The sequence below is a fragment of the Vipera ursinii genome, assembly GCF_947247035.1.
Source record: "Vipera ursinii genome assembly, chromosome: 2".
In the NCBI taxonomy this organism is placed as follows: Eukaryota; Metazoa; Chordata; class Lepidosauria; order Squamata; family Viperidae; genus Vipera; species Vipera ursinii.
Window position 1 is genome coordinate 238,287,793 of NC_139513.1, and position 20,993 is coordinate 238,308,785.

The 20,993-nt window shown below is 35.4% G+C and overlaps 2 protein-coding genes across 2 annotated transcripts in view; one reads left to right on the top strand and one right to left on the bottom strand.

The window, feature by feature from the left end:
- The window catches only part of HINT1 (histidine triad nucleotide binding protein 1), a 450,407-nt gene that overhangs the window by 398,936 nt on the left and 30,478 nt on the right, over window positions 1–20,993 (top strand). The window lies entirely within an intron of this gene.
- Window positions 13,254–20,993, bottom strand: part of CHSY3 (chondroitin sulfate synthase 3) — a gene marked incomplete at both ends in the record, with an annotated part of 68,192 nt that continues 60,452 nt past the window's right edge. The window contains one exon of the mRNA XM_083354648.1: window positions 13,254–14,816. Coding sequence (XP_083210774.1) covers window positions 13,254–14,816 — 1,563 coding nt within the window. The remainder of the gene's footprint in view (window positions 14,817–20,993) is intronic.

Consider the following 20,993-nt stretch of genomic DNA (forward strand, 5'->3'; position numbering starts at 1 on the left):
CAACCATTACAAGCAGGGGAAGTTGCATAGTTCAACTTTCATAGAATTTACATAGATAATTAGAAGAGATCAGCCAATAATATGCTGTTGACATACCACACCTTATCCATCATGAGAATTCAATGGGGCAGTGTCCTCCTACATCCTCATTTAACTCCATATATTGCAACAATTGATCAGCCTTGTATGGGAAAATCATGAAAGGTTGTAAATCCCATCCTTAGCTACATAAAAGCAGAGGACACAATATTCCTCTTTTGCTCAGTAAGGAAGCTACTGTATAATAACAAGAAAAAGGGATTACTGCATCTTCTCCCATTCTGGATTTATATCCCCACCAAATATGGTGAAAACTGAAGATTTAGACATAATACAATTTTCAAATAATTGTTGAGCTCTTTCCATATTTGTCTGCTCTGTGTTTCTGAAGACAGAGAAAATATATATTGAACAAAAATATTGAAGTCTTAAATCTGCAAGCACAGGGCTGTTGCCAAATATGCATGATCTGGTAGGAGGATAATCTCTGCCTGTAAAATCATTGAGATTATTTTATTTTACTATTTACTTTTATTTTATTTTATTTACTTTTATTTTACTATTTACTTTTATTTTATTTTATTTACTTTTATTTTATTTTATTTACTTTTATTTTACTATTTACTTTTACTATTTACTTTCTATAGCTGTCCATTTCACATACTGGACTCTGGGCAACTTACAATAAAATAAAAAGAAATGACAGTTGAAGTTTCCTAAAATAACCATCAACCAAGCCCAGATGGGCTTTATCATACTTATGAGATCCTTGGTCCAGATACAAAACCAAGTTTTTACAGTCTTGCACAAGGCCAACATGGCTGGGGCTAATTTCATCTGGACCGGTGTTCCACAGGGTGAGGAGCACAACAGAAAAGGCCCATCTCCCATCAACCAAAACTCCTTAGCTGATGGCACTCAGTGCATGTTCTGCTGGACCATGTGGGATAGTTAGGAACAATTGTGAGAGAAATTGCTAATATTGCTGAGTCTTCTTTTGACCCTAACACCCTTTCCTGTACTGTTCTTATAAGATGTAATTCTGTTTTAAAATAAAAGATGTCACCCAGAGATATAAATGGATTAAAAGAAGCACCTCCTGCCTTCAAATGCCACCCCACTGTATTCCATGATATTAATAAGAACAGACTTGAATCTGCTAATTGCCAGCTAATTTGACTAGGACTTATTATTACTTGAACAAAAACTGTAGATGTTGCAAAAAAACCCCACCTGTAGATGTTGTAAGTAGCTGATTTACTTCAGAGAGGCATCCAGAATTGAGTAAGTTGATGGTAGCTCCAATACATAGCGTCCTCATCCTTTTGTTCATCCTTCTGTCATAAGGGTCCCATTGCAAATATTACCAGGGAAAGTCCGAATAGTATTGCCCACAACACCTGTCCCTTTTTTTTTGTTTTACTGAACACATTTTATGTCAAATGCTATCAATAAGGACAGTATAGGAATCTGCAGGAGTGGACTTGTATCTCTGGATGATGTGTTTAAATCAACAAGAAAAGATTTGGTGACAAGATTCAGGTCCTCTAACCTAGGAGAGGATTGTAGAAGAGCTAAAGCATTTCCATTTTGAAGCTATCTGTGGGGTTAGGGAAATCAAATTGATTAGTGGGACAGCTGTTTCATGCCTTGCAGATAAAGTTTGCTTGAGATTGTTCAGTCTCTTCAATAAATCCTCCTGCTTGCAACTTGGCAAGGCTTCAAAGAGATGAATTACTTCTGTCACCAGAGGCTTAGCAGCCCTCTCTCCTCCTATGCTTACCATCAGCTGTTTATCGGAGCAGGTTGCTCTCAAGAGCGCTGCTGGTTGGTGCCGTTGTGCTAGCTGCAGCTGCCACTTTGAGTTTCACAGTTAAAGTACTGATAGCATCTTGGTGGCGTAATTCAAAAAGTGAAGGAATCTGTGCCTCACAAAATATCCATTTTGGAAGTATGGGGTGCTTAAATGACAGTAAAACTCACTTGCTGCCCTTTTTCCCTAGGACAGCACTTTATCCCCAAGAAATCAATTTTGTAATGTTGCAGCATAGTCACTGGTTTAAGAAAAAAAAGCAATTGCTTTCTTTGAATCCCACTAATCACTATTAAGAGTGATGTAAGGAAATCCAGTTAGTCTGTAAGGTTTGGTTGTTTCTACTTCTGGTCCTTCATCCTCTAGTGGACCAGGATGGAAACACTTTCTGAATCCAATTAGAATTTCTGTTGGATTCAATATTAAAAGTCTCAATTTTGAGTTAAGCCATTTTGTTCATTTTTAAACTTAAAGAGTTTTGTGCTATAGCAATCCCTGCTAATTTACTGGGAATGACAGGATAAATATATCAAAGAATGCCTACAGAGAATGCACCTTTGCTTTTATTGCTTTTAGATACTGAAAAAATTGAAATTGCAATCTGTATAGTCTACAAGCAGGGCCTGGATATAAAAATTGTGTTATCATTTTAAAGGATTTGTTTGGGGGCAAATGCTTGTGGTATGTGCAGCAGCTAAACAGGCCACAGAGGAGGAGCTCCTGCAACTGAGAGCCTGGGGATTTCCAATTCCTTAGGGTAAATGACTATCACACTCATTTGGCAAATCCTACCCCAGCACATCACATCAATTTAGAGTATCCAAGGTTTCTTATATCAGTGTTGTTACTATTACTATCTATTACTTACATTATCATTCCTCTTATTTAATCTTGTAAGATCAGGGAGAGGGGTTGTCAGTTAGATAGTTTAAGAAATGTCAGCACGCCAAAATTTATTCTGTTATTTGTTACTTTCCCTATCCTATTTTCTTATACAGACAAATGGAAATAAAAGTTTCTTAGCCAGTAATGGGTAAGGCTGGCTGCATACAGTTAAATGGTAGGATATGATAAAATTAAACAAAGTAACAAAAAAAATCATGCCATTTTTAGTTGGAAGATCTTGCTTCCCTATCAATCCCTGTTCAACAATCCCTGCATATTCCTGGAAGATTAGAAGTTTAGAACCTTCAACCATTTTCTCCCCAAAATAATGTCACACAAACTGAAACTGTGGTAAGAACTCATATGAAGATATGAGATATGAAGTTATTTCATTCTTTTTCTCTACTTTCCTAATATAGAACATCTTCTTGAAGACATTAGGCTTGCAGAAAACTCTGGTATGGTGTACTTGGACTGAAAGGACCCAAGTTGCATAGAATTCATCAACGTGATCCAGTCATTTTGGTTCTTATACAGGGTATCAGCCTTTCATGGTAGACCAGACCAGAAAAGAGACTCCATCATTTTATGTTATTATTGCAGGGTATAATAATGGAATCTTGAAAGCCTCTCTCTACTACCAAAGAGAAACAAGGATAACCTTCAATTTCCTTCTCACTTCCTCCTTTCTTTGAAAGCTAAGCTAATGTTTATCTAACTGCCCTTGTAGTCCTTCTTCAAAGATTCTCCTCTACAGTGTGTAACTGTTGTGGGGAACATGATTATGGGATACTCCCATCTATGCTGCCTTGAGCTTCCAAAGAAACTGTTGAGATTCAAATACAATAAATATTCATGAGAATGGACTGGGGAAAAATGTCCCACTATTTGCAATGCTAATCAAGCATTTTGCTCAAGGAAACCAAGTACTGGGGGATGGGTCTAAGGAAGGAGAAAGTTTTTCCAGTGTCACTGCTGCAACATTAATTATATATATTGGATCTCCAATCCAATTCTTCTCACACCATGTACTTCATGGCTCTGATTCTAATATTGTGCTTTCCTTCTCCTGTACTGCTCCCTTTGCTGCTATTGACAAAGTTAATTATATGTTCTACTAGCCCCAAACAACAGAAATGCTATAAAAACCCTGAAATTTGTTCCCTGTGCAAATGTCCCCCAAATTCAAGGCCAAGGGGTTTGCAATGACTCCTGCAGGACAACTTAATTTTGTATGCCATCAGCAATAGTGATCTACACTGTTCAAACTTCCACTGTAGCAATTCTTGAGAGAACCTGAACCTTGATTACCTCTCCAATATTTTAAAGTATTGATCTTTTCCATGTGCTCTAAAAGATAGTATATAAAAACTACATAGCATGTCAGTAAGAATGAGCAAACTTCTAAAGCATAAAATGTTAATTTAGGAGAACATTACTCTCCTAGATTGTGAAGAATTTTTAGATGTCTGTTCAAAATTGTGGTAGAAAAAAACCCAGTCCATGCACAGAATTGAATAACATCCTTCTCAATTCATCTATATTTTAGTTTATATTACTTATGTCCATTTCTTTCCTCAGTTTATACTCTTTATATTTTTTCTTCAAAAGAGTTTTATGCTCAACAAAAAAAAGTCAGAATTTACACCTGCTTTTTTAATGATATCGGTTAGTAGCTGATACAGTAATCCATGAGAATGGATTAAAGCCCAGGCTTTTCTTTAATGAACCTAAAAATCTTATCTAATAAAAGCCCAGTTCTATGAAAGCCATATTAAATGTCAGACATTAAGAGATCATTATGGTTCATAAGCCAATAATGTGACTGCAATAATCAAGCTATTCACCTAGAACAGGGGTGTCAAACTGCCGGACCATGGGCTGGACGTGTAATCCAGAAACTGCGCCCACCCTGATTTCGGCAATGGCAAAACCATCCTGATATGTTGTGCAATGTCACATGATGTTGTGAGTTTGACATGTCTGATCTAGAATGACCAACATGTTTTTCCCCTCCCTGGTTAAATTCAGAAGAAATAAACACACTGTTCAAATTATTTTTTTGACTTCTTGGACTTTCTCTGAAATAAGTGAAAATATCTTTCTAAATATTGAAATGTGAGGATTTTCTCTCTCATGCATCCTACCTAACCTTCAGTTAGCAAAATGAAGATTTTTAATAAGTTCTGACATCACGGCAAAAATTGATTTTGCGTTATAAATACTAAGTTTCATTATCAAGGTCTATATTCTGTATCTATTTATATACTACTAAAACTTACGTGTCTGTTTATAACCTTCAGTTGTGCAAAATTGGAAGGTAAGTTAAGTATTAAGAACCAAGGTAAAAGAAATGAGCTAACTTAGAGAATGCTGGATCTCATGGTTCCTGAGGAACTGAAATTTGGGGAAGTTGTGGCCGTTCAAGTCCCCTTAGACTTCCAACTATACTTTCCAGAAACCTAGAGGTTGAGTTGCACAAGGGAAGGTGGTAGCCCTGTGCTATTCCCACCTCCCACTGTTCTTGCACCCAATTGGATGGTGGGAAGGCCTGGCAAGGGAACGGAGATTGGCTATTTTGGAACCACGGCTAAAATGTGAAAACTCTTAATAGTGGCAGGTGGTAAGGGAAGGAAGAGAGAGTGGTACACATGCCTGTTGGTGAGGTAAGGCTGACTGGGGGGGGTGCCAGCAGTCAACAGGTGCGCTTCTTTCCTCCCTGGAGGACCTTGGGCACATGCCGGAATGAGGAGTAAGCATAGAGTTTTCCATTTGTTTCCCCTTCCCTCAGCAAAGTGGCAGGTAGTTTTATAGAAGAGAGAACTGAGGAGAGTGAATGATTTCCAAACTCCTTGCCATAAAGTTGGAAGTTGCTCTCTTCCCATTGTATTTTTGCCTACTCATGGCTATTCCATTTCCCTGTTTAGATAAAGAAATATCTCTGAAAGGATGACCCAATGGATTATGGTTGTCTAGTATTATATAAAATCTCATAATTTGATATGAGGAATTTGTTGTTTGTAAAATCCAAATCCTTGATCCAAATAACCTGATAAAGATTCCGCTCTAATCATCAGCAAAACATCCCATCATCTTTAAATATCATATTTGTAGTTTATGTCAATTAATCACATTTTTCTATCATATTAGCTTGTCACAACATTATAGCTCTGCTCTTCAGGGTAAGAAAACATAAGCATTATTGAACATTTTATGTAGTAGCTTGATTTTGTTGTGCATGTCAATTTGGACTGTAGATACCCTTCAGATGGGAGTCTTCCACTTGTGATTTGAGTGGGGTGCATTCAAGTCAGTGTGGACTCTTGGTTACTGCTTGGAAGCTGCAGTTTTTTTGGCAAGGTTTTGGGGAAATCATAGGGCTCGCAATTTGGGTGTCCTCCTAGATTCACAGCTCTCTTTGGGAGATCATATAGGAGCTGTGACTAGGGGGGCCTTCGCCCAGGTTCGCCTGGTGCGCCAGTTGTGGCCCTATCTGGACTGGGATGCCTTGCGTACAGTCACTCATGCGCTCGTGACCTCTTGTTTGGACTACTGCAATGCTCTCTACATGGGGCTGCCCTTGAGGACTACTCGGAGGCTTCAGCTGGTGCAGAATGCAGCCGCGCGAGTGGTGGTGGGGGTTTCCCGATACTCCCATGTAACACCTCTACTCCGCGAGCTGCATTGGCTTCCGGTTGCCCTCCGGGTGAGATTCAAGGTGCTGGTAATGACCTATAAAGCCCTAAATGGCATGGGTCCGGATTACTTTCGGGAGCACCTGCTGCCGGCATCAACTTCCCTTCGTCCAGTGCGCTCCCACAGAGGGCCTCCTTAGGGTGCCGTTGGTCAAAGAGTGTCGACTGGCGACCCCCAGGGGGAGGGCGTTCTCTGTGGGCACACCAGACCTTTGGAACCGTTTACTGGTTGAGCTCCGGATGGCTCCCGACCTTAGCTCCTTCCGCCGTGACCTAAAAACATACTTATTTGAACAAGCCGGCCTGGTCTGATGGGATTGGGGTATTTCAATATTAATTATTATAATATTAATTGTATTAATTTTTATTTTAATTTGGGCTTTATTATTTAATTGTTTCTTAACTTTTGTATACTGTATTTTATTGTATTTGCCCTGTACACCGCCCTGAGTCCTTCGGGAGAAGGGCGGTATAGAAATTAAATTATTATTATTATTATTATTATTATTATTATTATTATTATTATTATTATTATTATTATTATTATTATTTACCATTGCAAGCATTCCTTGGGAAGGAGGCTCTAAAAAAGCAGAGCCATTAACTATGGGAAAGAGTAAGGAACCGGTGATCTTAGAGACCTTCAGAATGACAAATTTGAAAATGTTGGGCGAGTCTGTCTTCGGTTGTGAATGAAAGAAAATTTTAACCATAAGCTTAAGAATGTGAAGAATCTGAAATAAACAGCAAGGAGCTTTTTCATCTTAGAAAATCATAAATGGAGTAAGAATCCAGATAAAACTGAAGTATTGAAATGTCTACATTAAAATTTTGGTATTAATTACAAAGAACAAATAGCTTTTTGTGGGAAATAGAACTTGTTTTTATTTTTACAGGGCAAAACAAAGATAAGCAATTTCATGATTTCAAAAACTGGACAGGTAGAAGAAAGATTTACAGGCCTATAAAATGTTATAAAAGTTTATAGAATAAAAATACTGAAGGAGACTTTTGAAGAATAATACCCACAATATCAATAATGTTAGTAATGATTACTTCTATGGATAAACTATGTCCAAAAGATGTTACTGAAGAAATGGCAGATGTAGAACAAATTTAGACCAAGATAATAGCTATTAAAGGAATGTTTCACTGGATCTACAAAAAGAAACTGGCTGAAATTTTAAAATTTAAAAGGGAAATGCAAATGAAAGTAGATCAAATCCTACATTTGAATGAACTAACAATTAAGACTATGAGAAAGAAAAGGAAGGAATATAAAATTGGTTACTTCTGGCTATCCTTTATGGACTTTCTGCTGACATAAAAACTGAAAAGTTTATGTTTTATGGATTTGTTTATACATAAGAGATGGGATTTGAAATGAAGATATGTTTGTTAGCTTAAAGGGGGTAATGAGTCTCTAAATTTGTTCATACTTGTGTGATTGGAACTCACCTTTTTATATATTTCTTCCCTTTATTATATTATTATATTATTATTTTCTTTTTTCTTGCATATTCTTCTTTCTATTCTTTCCTTTTTTAAAAAATAGTTATTAGATTTTACTATTATCATCAAAATTCTTAATAAAGTTGCATGAGAGTGTGGTGTGCGTGTGGGCCTAAAGCAGGACTGGAAATGCATTTTTTAAGATAGTTTATTGAATAATAAGTTTATAATATGGCAATTTTGATAAAATATTAAAATGTTTGTTAGAGATGAAGATTTGAATGCATTAAAAAAAACCTACAGATTTTAATGTAGAAATGGTGCTGTCTTTAAAATAATACAGAACTAATGTATCCCTAACCCAGCAATGTTGAATTTACATTAAACCAGTAGTCATTTTATTAAAATTCCACACTACTGAAAATAACCTGATCGTGCTGTTTTTCTTGCTGTAACTAAGCCTTGTCTGACAGCATTTATTTCCGAAACTGAGAAAGGATTGGTTTTGGAATTCCCTGACTTTAAAGGGATTGCTGACTGAGCCAGGGAAGGAAGCAATAAAGTAATAATATTCATGAGGCTGCTGAACTATTGTGGTAGGCAAATGGAAACTATCAGCAACAGAACTAGAAACTCTTCAGCAAAATGGATACCCTTAAGCCAAGACCAGAAATATCTGTATTTTTTAAAAAAATCTGTGGTTAAGGAGGAAAGGATATAATAAAGTAAGAAAATCCTGGGATGTAGTAGTGGAAGAATGAATCATGGAATTCTGTAACCAGAGGATGATGGAAAAGGCAAACTTAGAGGAAATAAGATATTTGGGCATTTGCTTTTATGTAAAATTGAGAAGTGCTCTCCTGATTAAAAGTAGGTTATGTTACTTTATGTTACTTTGGAGGGAGAACGATGGCTTAGCAGTTGAGATGCTGAGCTTGTCAGCTGGAAAGCTGACAGCCTGGGTCCTGAGCATTGCATGACGAGGTGAGCTCCCGTTACCTCGCCCAGCTCCTGCCAACCCAGCAGTTTGAAAGCATGCAAATGCAAGTAGATAAATAGGTGGAAAGGTTATTGAGTTGCATATTTTCACACTGGCCACATGATGATGGTAACATCCCTCAGAAAACACAGGCTCCCTCGGCTGAGGAGATGAGTATCTCCCCTTGAGTCGGTCATGACTGGACAGGGAAACATTTAAACCTTTGTTACTTTATCACTAATCTTTTCTGTAACAGTGTGATTAACCAATATTTAAAGCACAGAAACTAAAGCTCCAATCCCTTTCAGCCTTCCAAAAGTGACAGTGTTGGTTTACTTCAAATTAAACATCACAGTTGAGCTTATGGATGTAAAGCTTACTCTTGCCATCTGAACTATTTCAGCACCCATTGTGGCAGTAATAAGGTAAGTCTGAGGGAGCCCTTGATAGGATTCCTTGGCCAAATGGCCCTTTACCCTTTCTGCTCATATTGTCACCACTATAATGGCCACTAGATTTTGTATCGCGATACTTAAATCTTCTCCTGCTCCAAAATCCCCCTACCTTAAAAGGAATAATTCCTTTTCAGGAAGGGGGTGTTTTGCTTTTTTAAATAAGGAGTCTGGCTAAGCAGTAACTATGTATGGCTTCTTGATTGGCTTGATGGTGCTGGGCACAGCCATGTTTGAAGAAGAAAAAGGAACCAATCCCATTTCCTCCTCCTCAAATCTGTTTGAAAGAGGGAGAAAGTTATATCATTTTATCTGTTTTGTAAAATGTTTAACAGTGAGAATAATTCATTGGGAGTGTATTTGCGGGGCACCCTGATAATCCAAAATGAACACCAGTGAGTTCCTTCACGCAGTTACTGCTCACTTGATACAGCAAAATTGCATCCATTATGATTACGGTATATCATCATTAAAATGGCGCTCCTCCCCACAACTAATACAATTTATCTGAGAACAGTTATTCCAAAGACAACACAATATTTTATAACAAACATTTATAATCCAGTTTACAACAAGGTAATCCATCATATAAACAAATGAATTGGTCATACACTAAATAAATATCTCTAAAGAATAAGAATTAACATTTCTTTTTTTTTTTTCATTTCAGGACCTGATCCGGCAAGTCCTTTATACACAGAATTCCCTGTACAGTCATCAAGTTCAGTTCATGCTATATGTTGAAATTTTGTCTGAGCAAACCATGTTAATTTAAGGCTATGGACAAATATTCAACATTTTTATCAAGGAGTTAATGTAAACTCTCATGATTTTTTGCATTTGAAATTATCAGGGAGCTTAGCTTTTCAAATACAGTTAATTGACATTTTAAAAACTTCAAGTTAACAAGAAATATTTGTGTCCCAAACAACAGATAAAGAAAAAAATATCTAGAAAAGGAAATTACAATATGACAATATAGTAAGAATACAAATTTTGGGGACACGGTTTGGTTTTCACAAGTAGTTATGCATGTCACTCCATAACTATGAAACAAATTCAGACAATGTTTTTAATTTTTGTTACCCTTTCTAAGTCCCAAAGTGATGAGAATTCTTTAACCTGATAGGTCTAGGCAGCATTCTGGATTTGAAAGGAAAAAGATATTTTGGAGTAAGCTGAGGTGCAAGCATAGCACCTGCTTGCAACTTTTTAAAGCAGCTATATTTCTTCGTAGGAATGTGGATATAGGAGATGAGGCTGAGCCTGAGGGAGGGGTCAAAGATGTTATCAGTCATAGTCCCTTCACACCTACAAGAGATCTAAATCCAGCCAACCCTGAATTCCTTTGAATTCCTTGAATTTATCTACCACCAATTTGCTTAGTAATAGATCACCTAAGCTTGCAATAAATCTTTATATTCATTTGAACTGCTTGGATCTTCTGATTTTCCCAGCTCTTGCTAAAGGAGCACCAGAGATGCATTTTAAGGAGTTGCCACAGTTGATGTCAACACTCCAAATTATTTGTTTGCCTTAAAATCTCTTTACCTGTAGTCTCTCTTATTTTATAAGATAATAGATGTACTAGTACTTCATTTGTGAAGTCAAAATAGCATTTCATTTTTTTTTTTTGCATATCTCATGTATAATTGACTTCATTATTTCACTTATGAGTCAGGCTTGACTCATGGCAACCACATTATTTTCTTGGCAAAATTTTTGGAAATAGTTTGCCACTGTCTTATTCCTAAGGTTGGGAGAAAAGACTGGCCCAAAGTCACCCAGCTGACTTTGTACCTAAGGCAAGGCTAGAACTCACAGTTTCCTGGCTTTTAATCTAGCACCTTCAACCATTACACCAAATTGACTCTCTTAATTCATATTATTGTTTTGATATTCCATACGCTAATTGTGAATTTGAGAATGTATGCAAACATCATCTTACATTACATTACATTAAATGTTAAGTAATAGGCCAACTAAAAATAGCAGCTTATTTGCTACACCAGATAAGTAATGAAGCTAGAAAGGTTGGTACAGTAGAAACCCAGTCATATAAATAAAATATACTAATTGTTATTGATCTGGGAAGGATTTGCAATATGTAATTTTGAATCAGAATTAATTACAGCAGCAGTGGGATTTGTACATGCATACATAGGTGTGAAAATGAAATTATACCTCTGTATAAATGTTGCACACAGAATTGGAACACTGCTGGGAATGACATTTAAAATTAGAGAAATTACCACTGTCACAAGAAAATACTAGAGTAACATGCTGTGAAAAAAAGGAATATACAAAAGAAAAATAACATTTAAGGAGAATCTTTGGTGTAATGGTCAAGAGACTATGTTGCTTTGTGGTGAATTTCTAAACCTATAGTAAGAAATACGTATTTCTTACTATACTTAATCTGTTAATAATATCTTGATTCTGAAACATGATTGCCATGGTTATTTTTGTTATTTGTAAAAGAAAGTTGAATAAGATACAAGTATCTCTTATTCAGAATACCTAACTCTTGCTCTTTCGCAACTTGATTTAAGATATATACTGCCAAAGCAAGCATGCTATGTGCCAATTAAACTGTGAGAATTGCTGATTCCATTAAATGTTTCAAGAAATAAGTTCAGATTCTATCATGGTCATTATAAGATATACTGTACAGCACCTTTTCTTAAAAATACTAGATATTATTTATTTAGAAGTGCTTGCTATGTTCTTTAAAGTTGATCACATTATATTGGTCATCAGATTTAGCATATATTTCTTGAGAATGTTTCAGATTTTTAAAAAATGTTAGAGTTACATGTCATAAACTTGATCAAATCACCATGGTCGTGGTTTGTGTTCATTTTAACAGAACATAACCATCTAATATTTTTTCACTATCAATAATATATTTTCTGGAATTTTTGGATTTTCCAGAGAAGGAAATCTTAACACATTCCACTTTCTATATATCTTCACTATTATAAATATATTTGCAAGAACTTTGACCAGCAATAGTACCTTCATAGTTAAATAATTACATTTTCTTTAAAGTTTAACAATTGATTTATAATATGAATATTAACACAGAATTATAAAAAGACAATATTAAGTACCCTTTGATTTCCCTTTGTAACAAGTGCAGTCTTATGAAAGGAATTAGAAAACTATGTATATATTAGACGTTCAATCTAAACAGAAACAAAGCAAAATATTATCATAAAAAACACAAGATCACATGCCTATTCTTTATTATAAATAACCATATTGTGTCATGATTTCTTCTTGCCAGCAAATGAAGGTGATTGGTTCGTAACCTTCTCAACATATGCAGATATCTGATTAAGCTATGTTTTCTTGTGAAAATACAGTCCATTTGAAGAATATTGAAGAGGTCAATTTGATATGCTGTTTAAGGGTCTTGGTAACCAGTACCATTGCACCTGGAAAATGTATTTTTCCCTTATTTTAAAAAATAGATGAGTCCATTATTTATTAGTTAAAAATTATAAAGAATAGTTTTTATTTCAGTCCTCATATAAATTATAAAACTCAAGTTTGCCAGAGTCTCTTTCCCAGAGGAAGCATAAAGCACTTTTGTGATACCTTCACTGAAAAATATTTGTATCACATTAAGTTTGACAGACACAATCAAGATCAATATTGCATCCTGAAGTCCAAAGAGACTATTCTTCTGATGTGGTCCTAGTGATGGATGTTATCTATGCAGTTGCTCTCTTGCAATGATTTCATTCAGTTTATGAATCAAGAACAGAAAGACACGTCAGTTCAGCAGGAATCTCTAATATTCCTAATAGATGTTTGTTAAAGATCCAAGACAAATCCTTTGGAAGACAAAGAGAAGTTTAAGAATGCAATGATAAAAGGAAAAAAAAGCAATGAGGTAAACTTCTCCTAGGAAGCCAGTCCTAGTTAAAGTATCAGGAGAACGTATGATTATACCTAAAACCTAAATTCTTTTCTAGCCATATTTCAGCTAATTGCATTGCAGAGCCAAATGTACTTGCTTTAGACCCCAAGCACATCTTATATTGTTTAGACTCTAGACTGGGATCACAATGAACTGGATGGAACACATGCACAACCCCCACTTCTTGGCTTCTAAATGCCTTCAAGCCAGAAGTTATCACTTTAGTGAAAAGGTCTACATCCTCAAGTCCCCAACCTTGAATTGAGGTATCAAATCCACCTGCATTTATCAGATCACTTTTATAAATGCAAGTGATACCAAACCCATAATCTCTCCAAAACCCTGTTTTCTTGGTGAAAACAAAGTAACTGTCAAAAGGAGGGTGGTTTCCATAGGTTACTTTAGGATCATATTGGCTGAAAATAATAGGATAGTAAACTTGTTCTCCTTGGATAGTGTTAACTCGACACCGCTGGAGAAAGTCTGGAGTAAATATTAGGTCAACATCACAGAATAGTAGCAATGTATCATTATCAAACTGAGAGGAAGCCGTTTCAAGACCCAAACCTCTTGAAAAAGCTCCTGTCATAGGAATAACAGTGATGTCTGCCATAGGATACTTATTGCGATATGCATTGATCAACTCTATGTGTTTAATGGACTCCTGACTAGAATCTGGGCTAAAGAGAATAACTGCCAGTCGCACATTCTGCTTTGTAACAAGGCAAGTCTTTTCAAAATTCTCCATAAATCTCAAGAAAATATTGTATCTTCCTGTGAGAGGGACAAGAATGTGTATCTTCTTGTTATTGCTTCCCCTTAATTCTTTGGTGTCTTGAAATGGTGAAAACATCTTCAGGGAATTAGAAAGGAAAGAGAGGGATTGTGCGTCACTCTGCCCATTTTCCATCACACTTTTTACATCCAGGTCTTCTTCCTCTCTGAAAAAAGGCTTACTAAATAATTGTTGAAGATAAGCATGTCTTCGAACTGGAACAGTGACTTTTCTTCCTTTGTGCCTTTTATATAAAAGCAGCAAATCTAATATATACTCTACACCATGCAGAGGGTCAACCCTGCGGTACCCATACTGTATTTCATTGAAGTCAATAAGCCTTCCTCTAGATTTAGAGTTCTCATTGATTATTTCCATTACCTGCATTACAGTGTCATCTAATGCTGCTCGAAGGATGTTATTCATGTTTTGTCTAGGTGGCTGATTCTCAGCTATTGAATAAAGGAGCTTTCCAGTCAGAAAATCCCATTCAATGACTTCATTCCTGTCACGGGGCTGGAAACGACTGAAAGATGGTGTCATTCCCAGAAGCTGATCTTCTTTGTTTATTTCATCATTACTGAACTTGCTCATGAGAGCACTTTCTCTATGGAGCTGGATGGTGCGGTAACGCAGTTCTGAAATTTTACGGGTCAATATGTAGTTATGAAGTCTATATTGATAAGCTGGTCTTTTATTTGGATGAAGTGTAATTGCAGTGTGAATTTTGCTGTTGTGAAGATCCTGTATGTAACCCTTCCGGTTGCGTTCATAGTTTTCATGGAACAATTGCTGCATCTAGGAAAACAATAGAATAGCATTAGGTATCAGCTAAATATTAAGTAAATCATGTTTAATTTTATTTTCAAGCATAAACATATTCATTATTTGGAGGTTATTTTGAGCTATGTTTTATTAGAAGATGACATGAATATACAACATAGTTAATCTAAACCCATTCCTAAAGACTTATTAAGAATTAAAATCAGAAAGGAAATCACATGCTTCATGGGGACAGAAGAGACAAGAGGTCACCTGGTGGTATGATGATTTATTAAGTTCTAGATCATATGTAAATCTTGATAAAACTGCTTGAAATTCAGAGTAGACAACCAAAATAATATTATATTTGTAGATTATATGGGTTTTGTCTCCAATTGTTTGTAAAGTGATATCTTCCTAAAATTACATGAAAAGCTAAAATCAAAACAAACCAGAAAGAAAAAAAAATTCTGTCAGGAAATTGTTTATAATGCCCATGAGCATAGTAATATAAATAATATAGGAAATGAGAAAAGTAAAATTATACAGTGCACTGAAAAGCTTTCTACATTTTTAATCAATATTAAAGTCATGAATAAGAGAATTTAACTTAGAGGAGCTTTTAATTATTTTTCATATTTATCAATTGAGGTGCCATTTTATTCCAATGTTGCAAGGTTAAAAAAAGAGAAGCAAATCCAATAATGTTGTCTAGAAAACCCAATGAGAAAAGCCATCACCCCCTTCATATCTTTACCTTGTCTATCTCACAAGCAACATATTTAGGACTGCTGAAATATTTGTATTGCAGAAATCACAGTTGATGAAAGCAGTAAATTGAATCTCCCTAAATGCATCATTATTTCATTTGTCCAAGGTAAGGCAACTTACAAGTTGATAACTGTGGCAGAAATATTTGCTGGATTAACCCAAAGCTAATTCATAAGATTTTTAGAAAGAAAGATGGGAATACCACTGTTGTGATGCCTACCACACTAAAAACAGTGCCCAAAATGTGTCCAGCATACTACAACATATACATCAGTACCTTAATCAGTGTGGGAGATAAACTAGTGCCATGCTAATTAGTGCATTATTTTGGAAGAACAAGTGCCCACTTTAAATAATATCAGTAGAAGAAGGAATGGCAGAACCTGGAGATGGAATGAAAAAGGGGATCAGTCTAGAATCCCTATACTGTATAACCACTAGCAAACTAAACCCAACCTCTCCTTGAGTGTCATTGACCCTTATCTAAATCTAAGCAAGTGCTGACCATTAGTTAGAAGATTCCTCTGCATAGGCTTTCAGAAATAAATCAGCTTAATTGAACCTTTCAGAGTGGACCTATTTTTTTGCATCTAACAATATCTCAGACACTGTTCCTTGCTATTTTACTAAACCTATTTTTATCGTTAGATATAATAAAATAAGGCCTTAGTCCTCAATGCATAATCTATAAAATTAAGAGCAATTTCCTCTTAGCTAATTTTATTAACATTAATATTTTATAATAACTTATGAACTTCCCTAGAGCTAAACATCCAATTAAAATAACATAAGCATGGCCAGATGTCTATTACAGTGTTTCTGTTAAAAGAAATTTTAATTATATTGCCATAATACTTTTCTACAGCCATAGTTATGTTTTCTTAGGAGATGAGATGAAAATACTTCGTAATTAACATAAATGCATTACTAAAAACTTTTGAAAACTGAAATCAGATAGGGAATTACACACTTCATAGAGATTGGGGGAAAAAACCCCATTTATTTGATACTTTTAATTAAGGGGAAAATGGGGAGGGGAGCTGCATAACAGATTTGTAATGCACTAACTTAAAAACAGCTCCTATATGCCTGAGGCACTTTTCGGTATCTTAGAAATATAATGAAACATAACAAAATAGTAATATTTTCTCCACTCATTAGTTCCCCATCTGTATTCCCTCCTATTTTCTCACAACCCCATTTATAAAACTGTACCTTGAGGTCCTGTTAATCCACTCTCTAAAGATTTTTTTTATTATTATTGGCTGTACACCCTCATCTTTCAGTTTATGTATACGCTCAAGGCGGGCTAGAATAATTTTGAAAAACACACATTATAATTAACACAATTAAAATCATGGACAAGCAAGCAGATCTTCTCTTCCAAATACAACACTGTTCTAAATTAAACTCTAAGCCATATGCCACTACTCCAAGACATTCTCCATCCCCCAATTTGGAACCAGGGCAAGACTCAGAAGTACATTATGTCATGGCCCCTGGACAAAGGAAAAGGGAAGGTGAGGGGGAGGCATTATAGTCCTGGCCAGGCTGCTTTGGGGGCTGCACAGGAGTGGCTTTGGGCGGTTACTGTGAGTACAAAGGCAGTGGCTTAACAAAAACCATAATATAACCATGTGCAGCCAGAGTTTTATCCCCTCAAAATTGCTTGTGTCCCCAGGGATTGCCACCCACAATTTGAAAACTCTTTTGCTATATTAAATGAAACAAATTGTAACTGTAAGCTACACTGTATCTTGTGTATTAAAAAACCCCTGCAATGGTATGTGGGAAAGACCCTGGGAGACAGGATGAAGTGGTGCTACCTATGGAATATTTAGATAAGTGAGGGCATACCCTGCAGCTGGATAATGGGCAGAGGAAGAGACTCAGAAGGGGCCCTCCCTATTTTCTTGGGAGTATAAAGGAAATAGCATGAGTTTTGTGCTTTCAGCCTTATAAGATTCTGTTAATATAGCCTTAAAATAACATAAAATTAACTCATCTGGTTGTGTTTCCTGTCTGATCTACCTGGTACAGCTGGAAAAAATTGGATACACATCTAAATGTGCATTAGGATGCACATTAAAGGTTTAGAGTGACTTTTTATAAATATGTATTTTATTTTTTAATTTTAATACATTTTCTATCCTACTATTCATGATAAATCAGTTTCCACTTTCACTAAATTTAGTGTGCTATTATCACTGTTCCATATGGCTAGATGCAAATATTCTATTGCTTACAACATTCAGAAGTAGCAACAGAAATACAAAATAATTGAAATAATCAATTTGATGGAGTAAAAGGTGATCCGGAATTAATAATGGGAATATTATTTATATTAAAAAAGTTTCACTGCTGCAAACATAATTTTCTGTTTAAGCAAACATACACATCATTTGCAGTTACAACTATTTTTAAATTAATCTGTGACAAGTTAATACACATGAAAAATATATTAAAACCAAAGAAAAATATATACTGCTCAAAAAAATAAAGGGAACACTTAAACAACACAATGAACTGTATTTAATAGTAGGATGTCTTTTCTTGTGTTCCCTTTATTTTTTTGAGCAGTATAGAAAGAAATGACTTCCATCTAGTATTTCAACCAAAAATCTCTTCATCCCATCTTTCATCTATTAGCAAATAATAAACCCTCATCATTCAATCTTATTCAGCAACATTAATATCTTCCAGAAATAACAGTATTTATTCAATTTAGAAACTGCCCATCTTCCTCACAGATACACACAAACACTTTAAACAAGTAAAACCATTTCTTGTTACCAGAAACCAGCTACCACAAACAATATATTAAAAATTGTAATCTTTTAATTCCTTCAAGTGACATCCCACAAATTTCTTATAATCTCTTCATCTTCTCTCAATTTTAATACCCATACTTATCATTTTCTCTATAAATGCAACAGAAACTCTCTTCTTCCCATATGCTGTACATAAACAAATACTTAAAGCATCATCATTCAGCCCTAGTCAAGAAAAACCCATTAAAAGCTACTTTAAAAAGATCACACACATTTTAACTTTGGTCGAATAAGCCAATTTTGTAAACCTTTGTTTTATTTTGAGGTCTTGATGTTAATTATCATAATCATTGTCCATATCGAAAGGATAATTTATACCAAATTTGCTAATATAATATATTTATGAAAACTGAACTATTAAAAATTAGACAGGGATGGCAAAAGGGGAGGGGGATTTATGACCTCTCTCCTTATGGGCAGGATCAGTCAAGGGTGGGATTAGATTAGGCTTAGTCTGCTATGCCAAAATTATCTCTGACTCTACTAGTGCTAATGCATGTTTTTGGAACTTTTCAGAGATGTCAGAATTGAAGAGAAAGAACTAGAGAAAACAAGAAAATACAAAGACTTGTACATAGAAGTAGAGTGGCTCTGACAAAAGAAAGTAAAGTTAGTATCAATAGATGCCTTGGCTGCAATCCAAAAGCATGTAGCACACCACTTGAACACTCTCAACATTGACAAAATCACTACCAGTCAACTACAAATGGAAACTTTACTCAGAAAAACTTACATCATGCAACGATACTTTTAAACGCCATCAAACAACCTCCCTCTGCCAGGTCCTTGGGAAAGACTCAGTAAGCCAAATCCAATGAAAACCTCTGGCTGACTGTGCAATCATCCATAACAGTAATACAGCAGGAACAGTTGACCCAGATGGTACTTTGTAACTTAGTTTGGAAAACAAGAAAACATATACCATGCTGTACATCCAAAAACCAATGTTGATCACATATTTACAAGAACCAAAGAGAACAGACGACTCCTACAGGTGAAACAAACTGTGAAAAAAAGAAAAACATGGTTTGAATACTAAGGCAGACTAAGAACCCTTATTGAAGGAAGTCAATCAAAGAAAGCTCTTGAAAACAACAAAGAAAAAGGCTGAGTATAGAAAAGAAACAATCCAAAAAAGATGTATTAAGTGGATGAACAAGCCAATGCATGGTCAGATTCACTCACTGTTTGTATACAGTGGCTTGCCCTGCCAATGTTGGTGGGATCATAGTTTCCCTTGGTGGTTTCTTGATTAAGTATTGTTTTCTGCTTGTTAGTCTAGTGATAATCCCAGATTATCTAGGTGTACAGTAGACTGCTAGAGAAGATGTGTTCTGGTCTTTGGTTTCCTTCTTAGCTTTTTTTTTAATTTTCTGTCTTCAATTATGTGTAAATGTGGTGCATTTCTGTGTCTATTGATGGTTTTCTTACAATACACACTTTTGGTAAAACCATATTCATAGCATTCCAGGTACTTTAAATTTAACCTGATGCACCCAGCTCTAAATGGCATATAGCAAAGTGGGTAGAAACACATTCATTCACAGCTATTTTCATTTATTTTCCACAATAAATTATATACTTCCCTTTATTAGATTTGTGTCTTAATATTTCTCCATCCATTTCCTTGGTTTAGTAAACATTATGTTTATTGTTACCGCTTGTATCTTTTGAACCTGAACTCTGTCAAACTTGTCCTCAGGCAAGCTTAGACGACTAAACCTCTTGTGTTCACTCCTGCTGTCTTTCCTTTTGTATAAGGGACTAATAATATTCTCCAATTGTCAAGTATAAGTGCAGTCTTCACAATATGTCAAACAAGATAAACATCACTCCATAAGCAGGTTTTATGTTTTAAGATAACGGCATTTGTGTTCATAACTTTTTTCAACGTTCTCACAGTATTTATTACTTCCTTTCATTATTTTCCCCCCATGGATGCTAAGATTCATAATCTTCACTTCAACTGCCTTCTTTAACTTCACACTTTGAGATGTAGATCTGACTGTTTACCAATGCAGTGTAAAGATGATGGCCTGATTACATGTGACTGAGATTTAGCCTGTTTTTTTTTTTAAATCAACAGCATTATTCCTCATGCCTCTATAATAACTGCTGCTGTGTGGCTTTTCCCCCAATTCTTTTTGAAATATTTAAAAGCTGCCTGAGTCCTCAGGGAGAAGGGCGGCATATAAATTTAATAAAATGAAATGAAAATGAAAAGCCATATTTAAATTTCTGATATATTAAACCCAGAATTTCATCATGTGTTTCACCCTAAATTATTACATCAGTTTTATTCTTTAAGTGCATTCACAGTGTTGGAGGCTTTATCCCTTTTTACTCTCCTCCACTTTTGAGTTTTTAAATTTGTTTCCATAAAAATCACACTGCAATTTCTTGCCCTTTTTTAAAAAATCTGAACCATTTTTTGCTCTCCTTTGATACATTCTGTGTAACTATCTTTTTCCCCTCTATATGCACTATAAATCTTCCAATTGTCTTCATTTTTTGCATTTTGTTAATTTCCTTTTTTAAAAAAAACTCAGTGCCAGAAAGGAACTGTTCCATGAAAAGTCAGCAAAAAATGGGAAACGCTTTATTAATACTT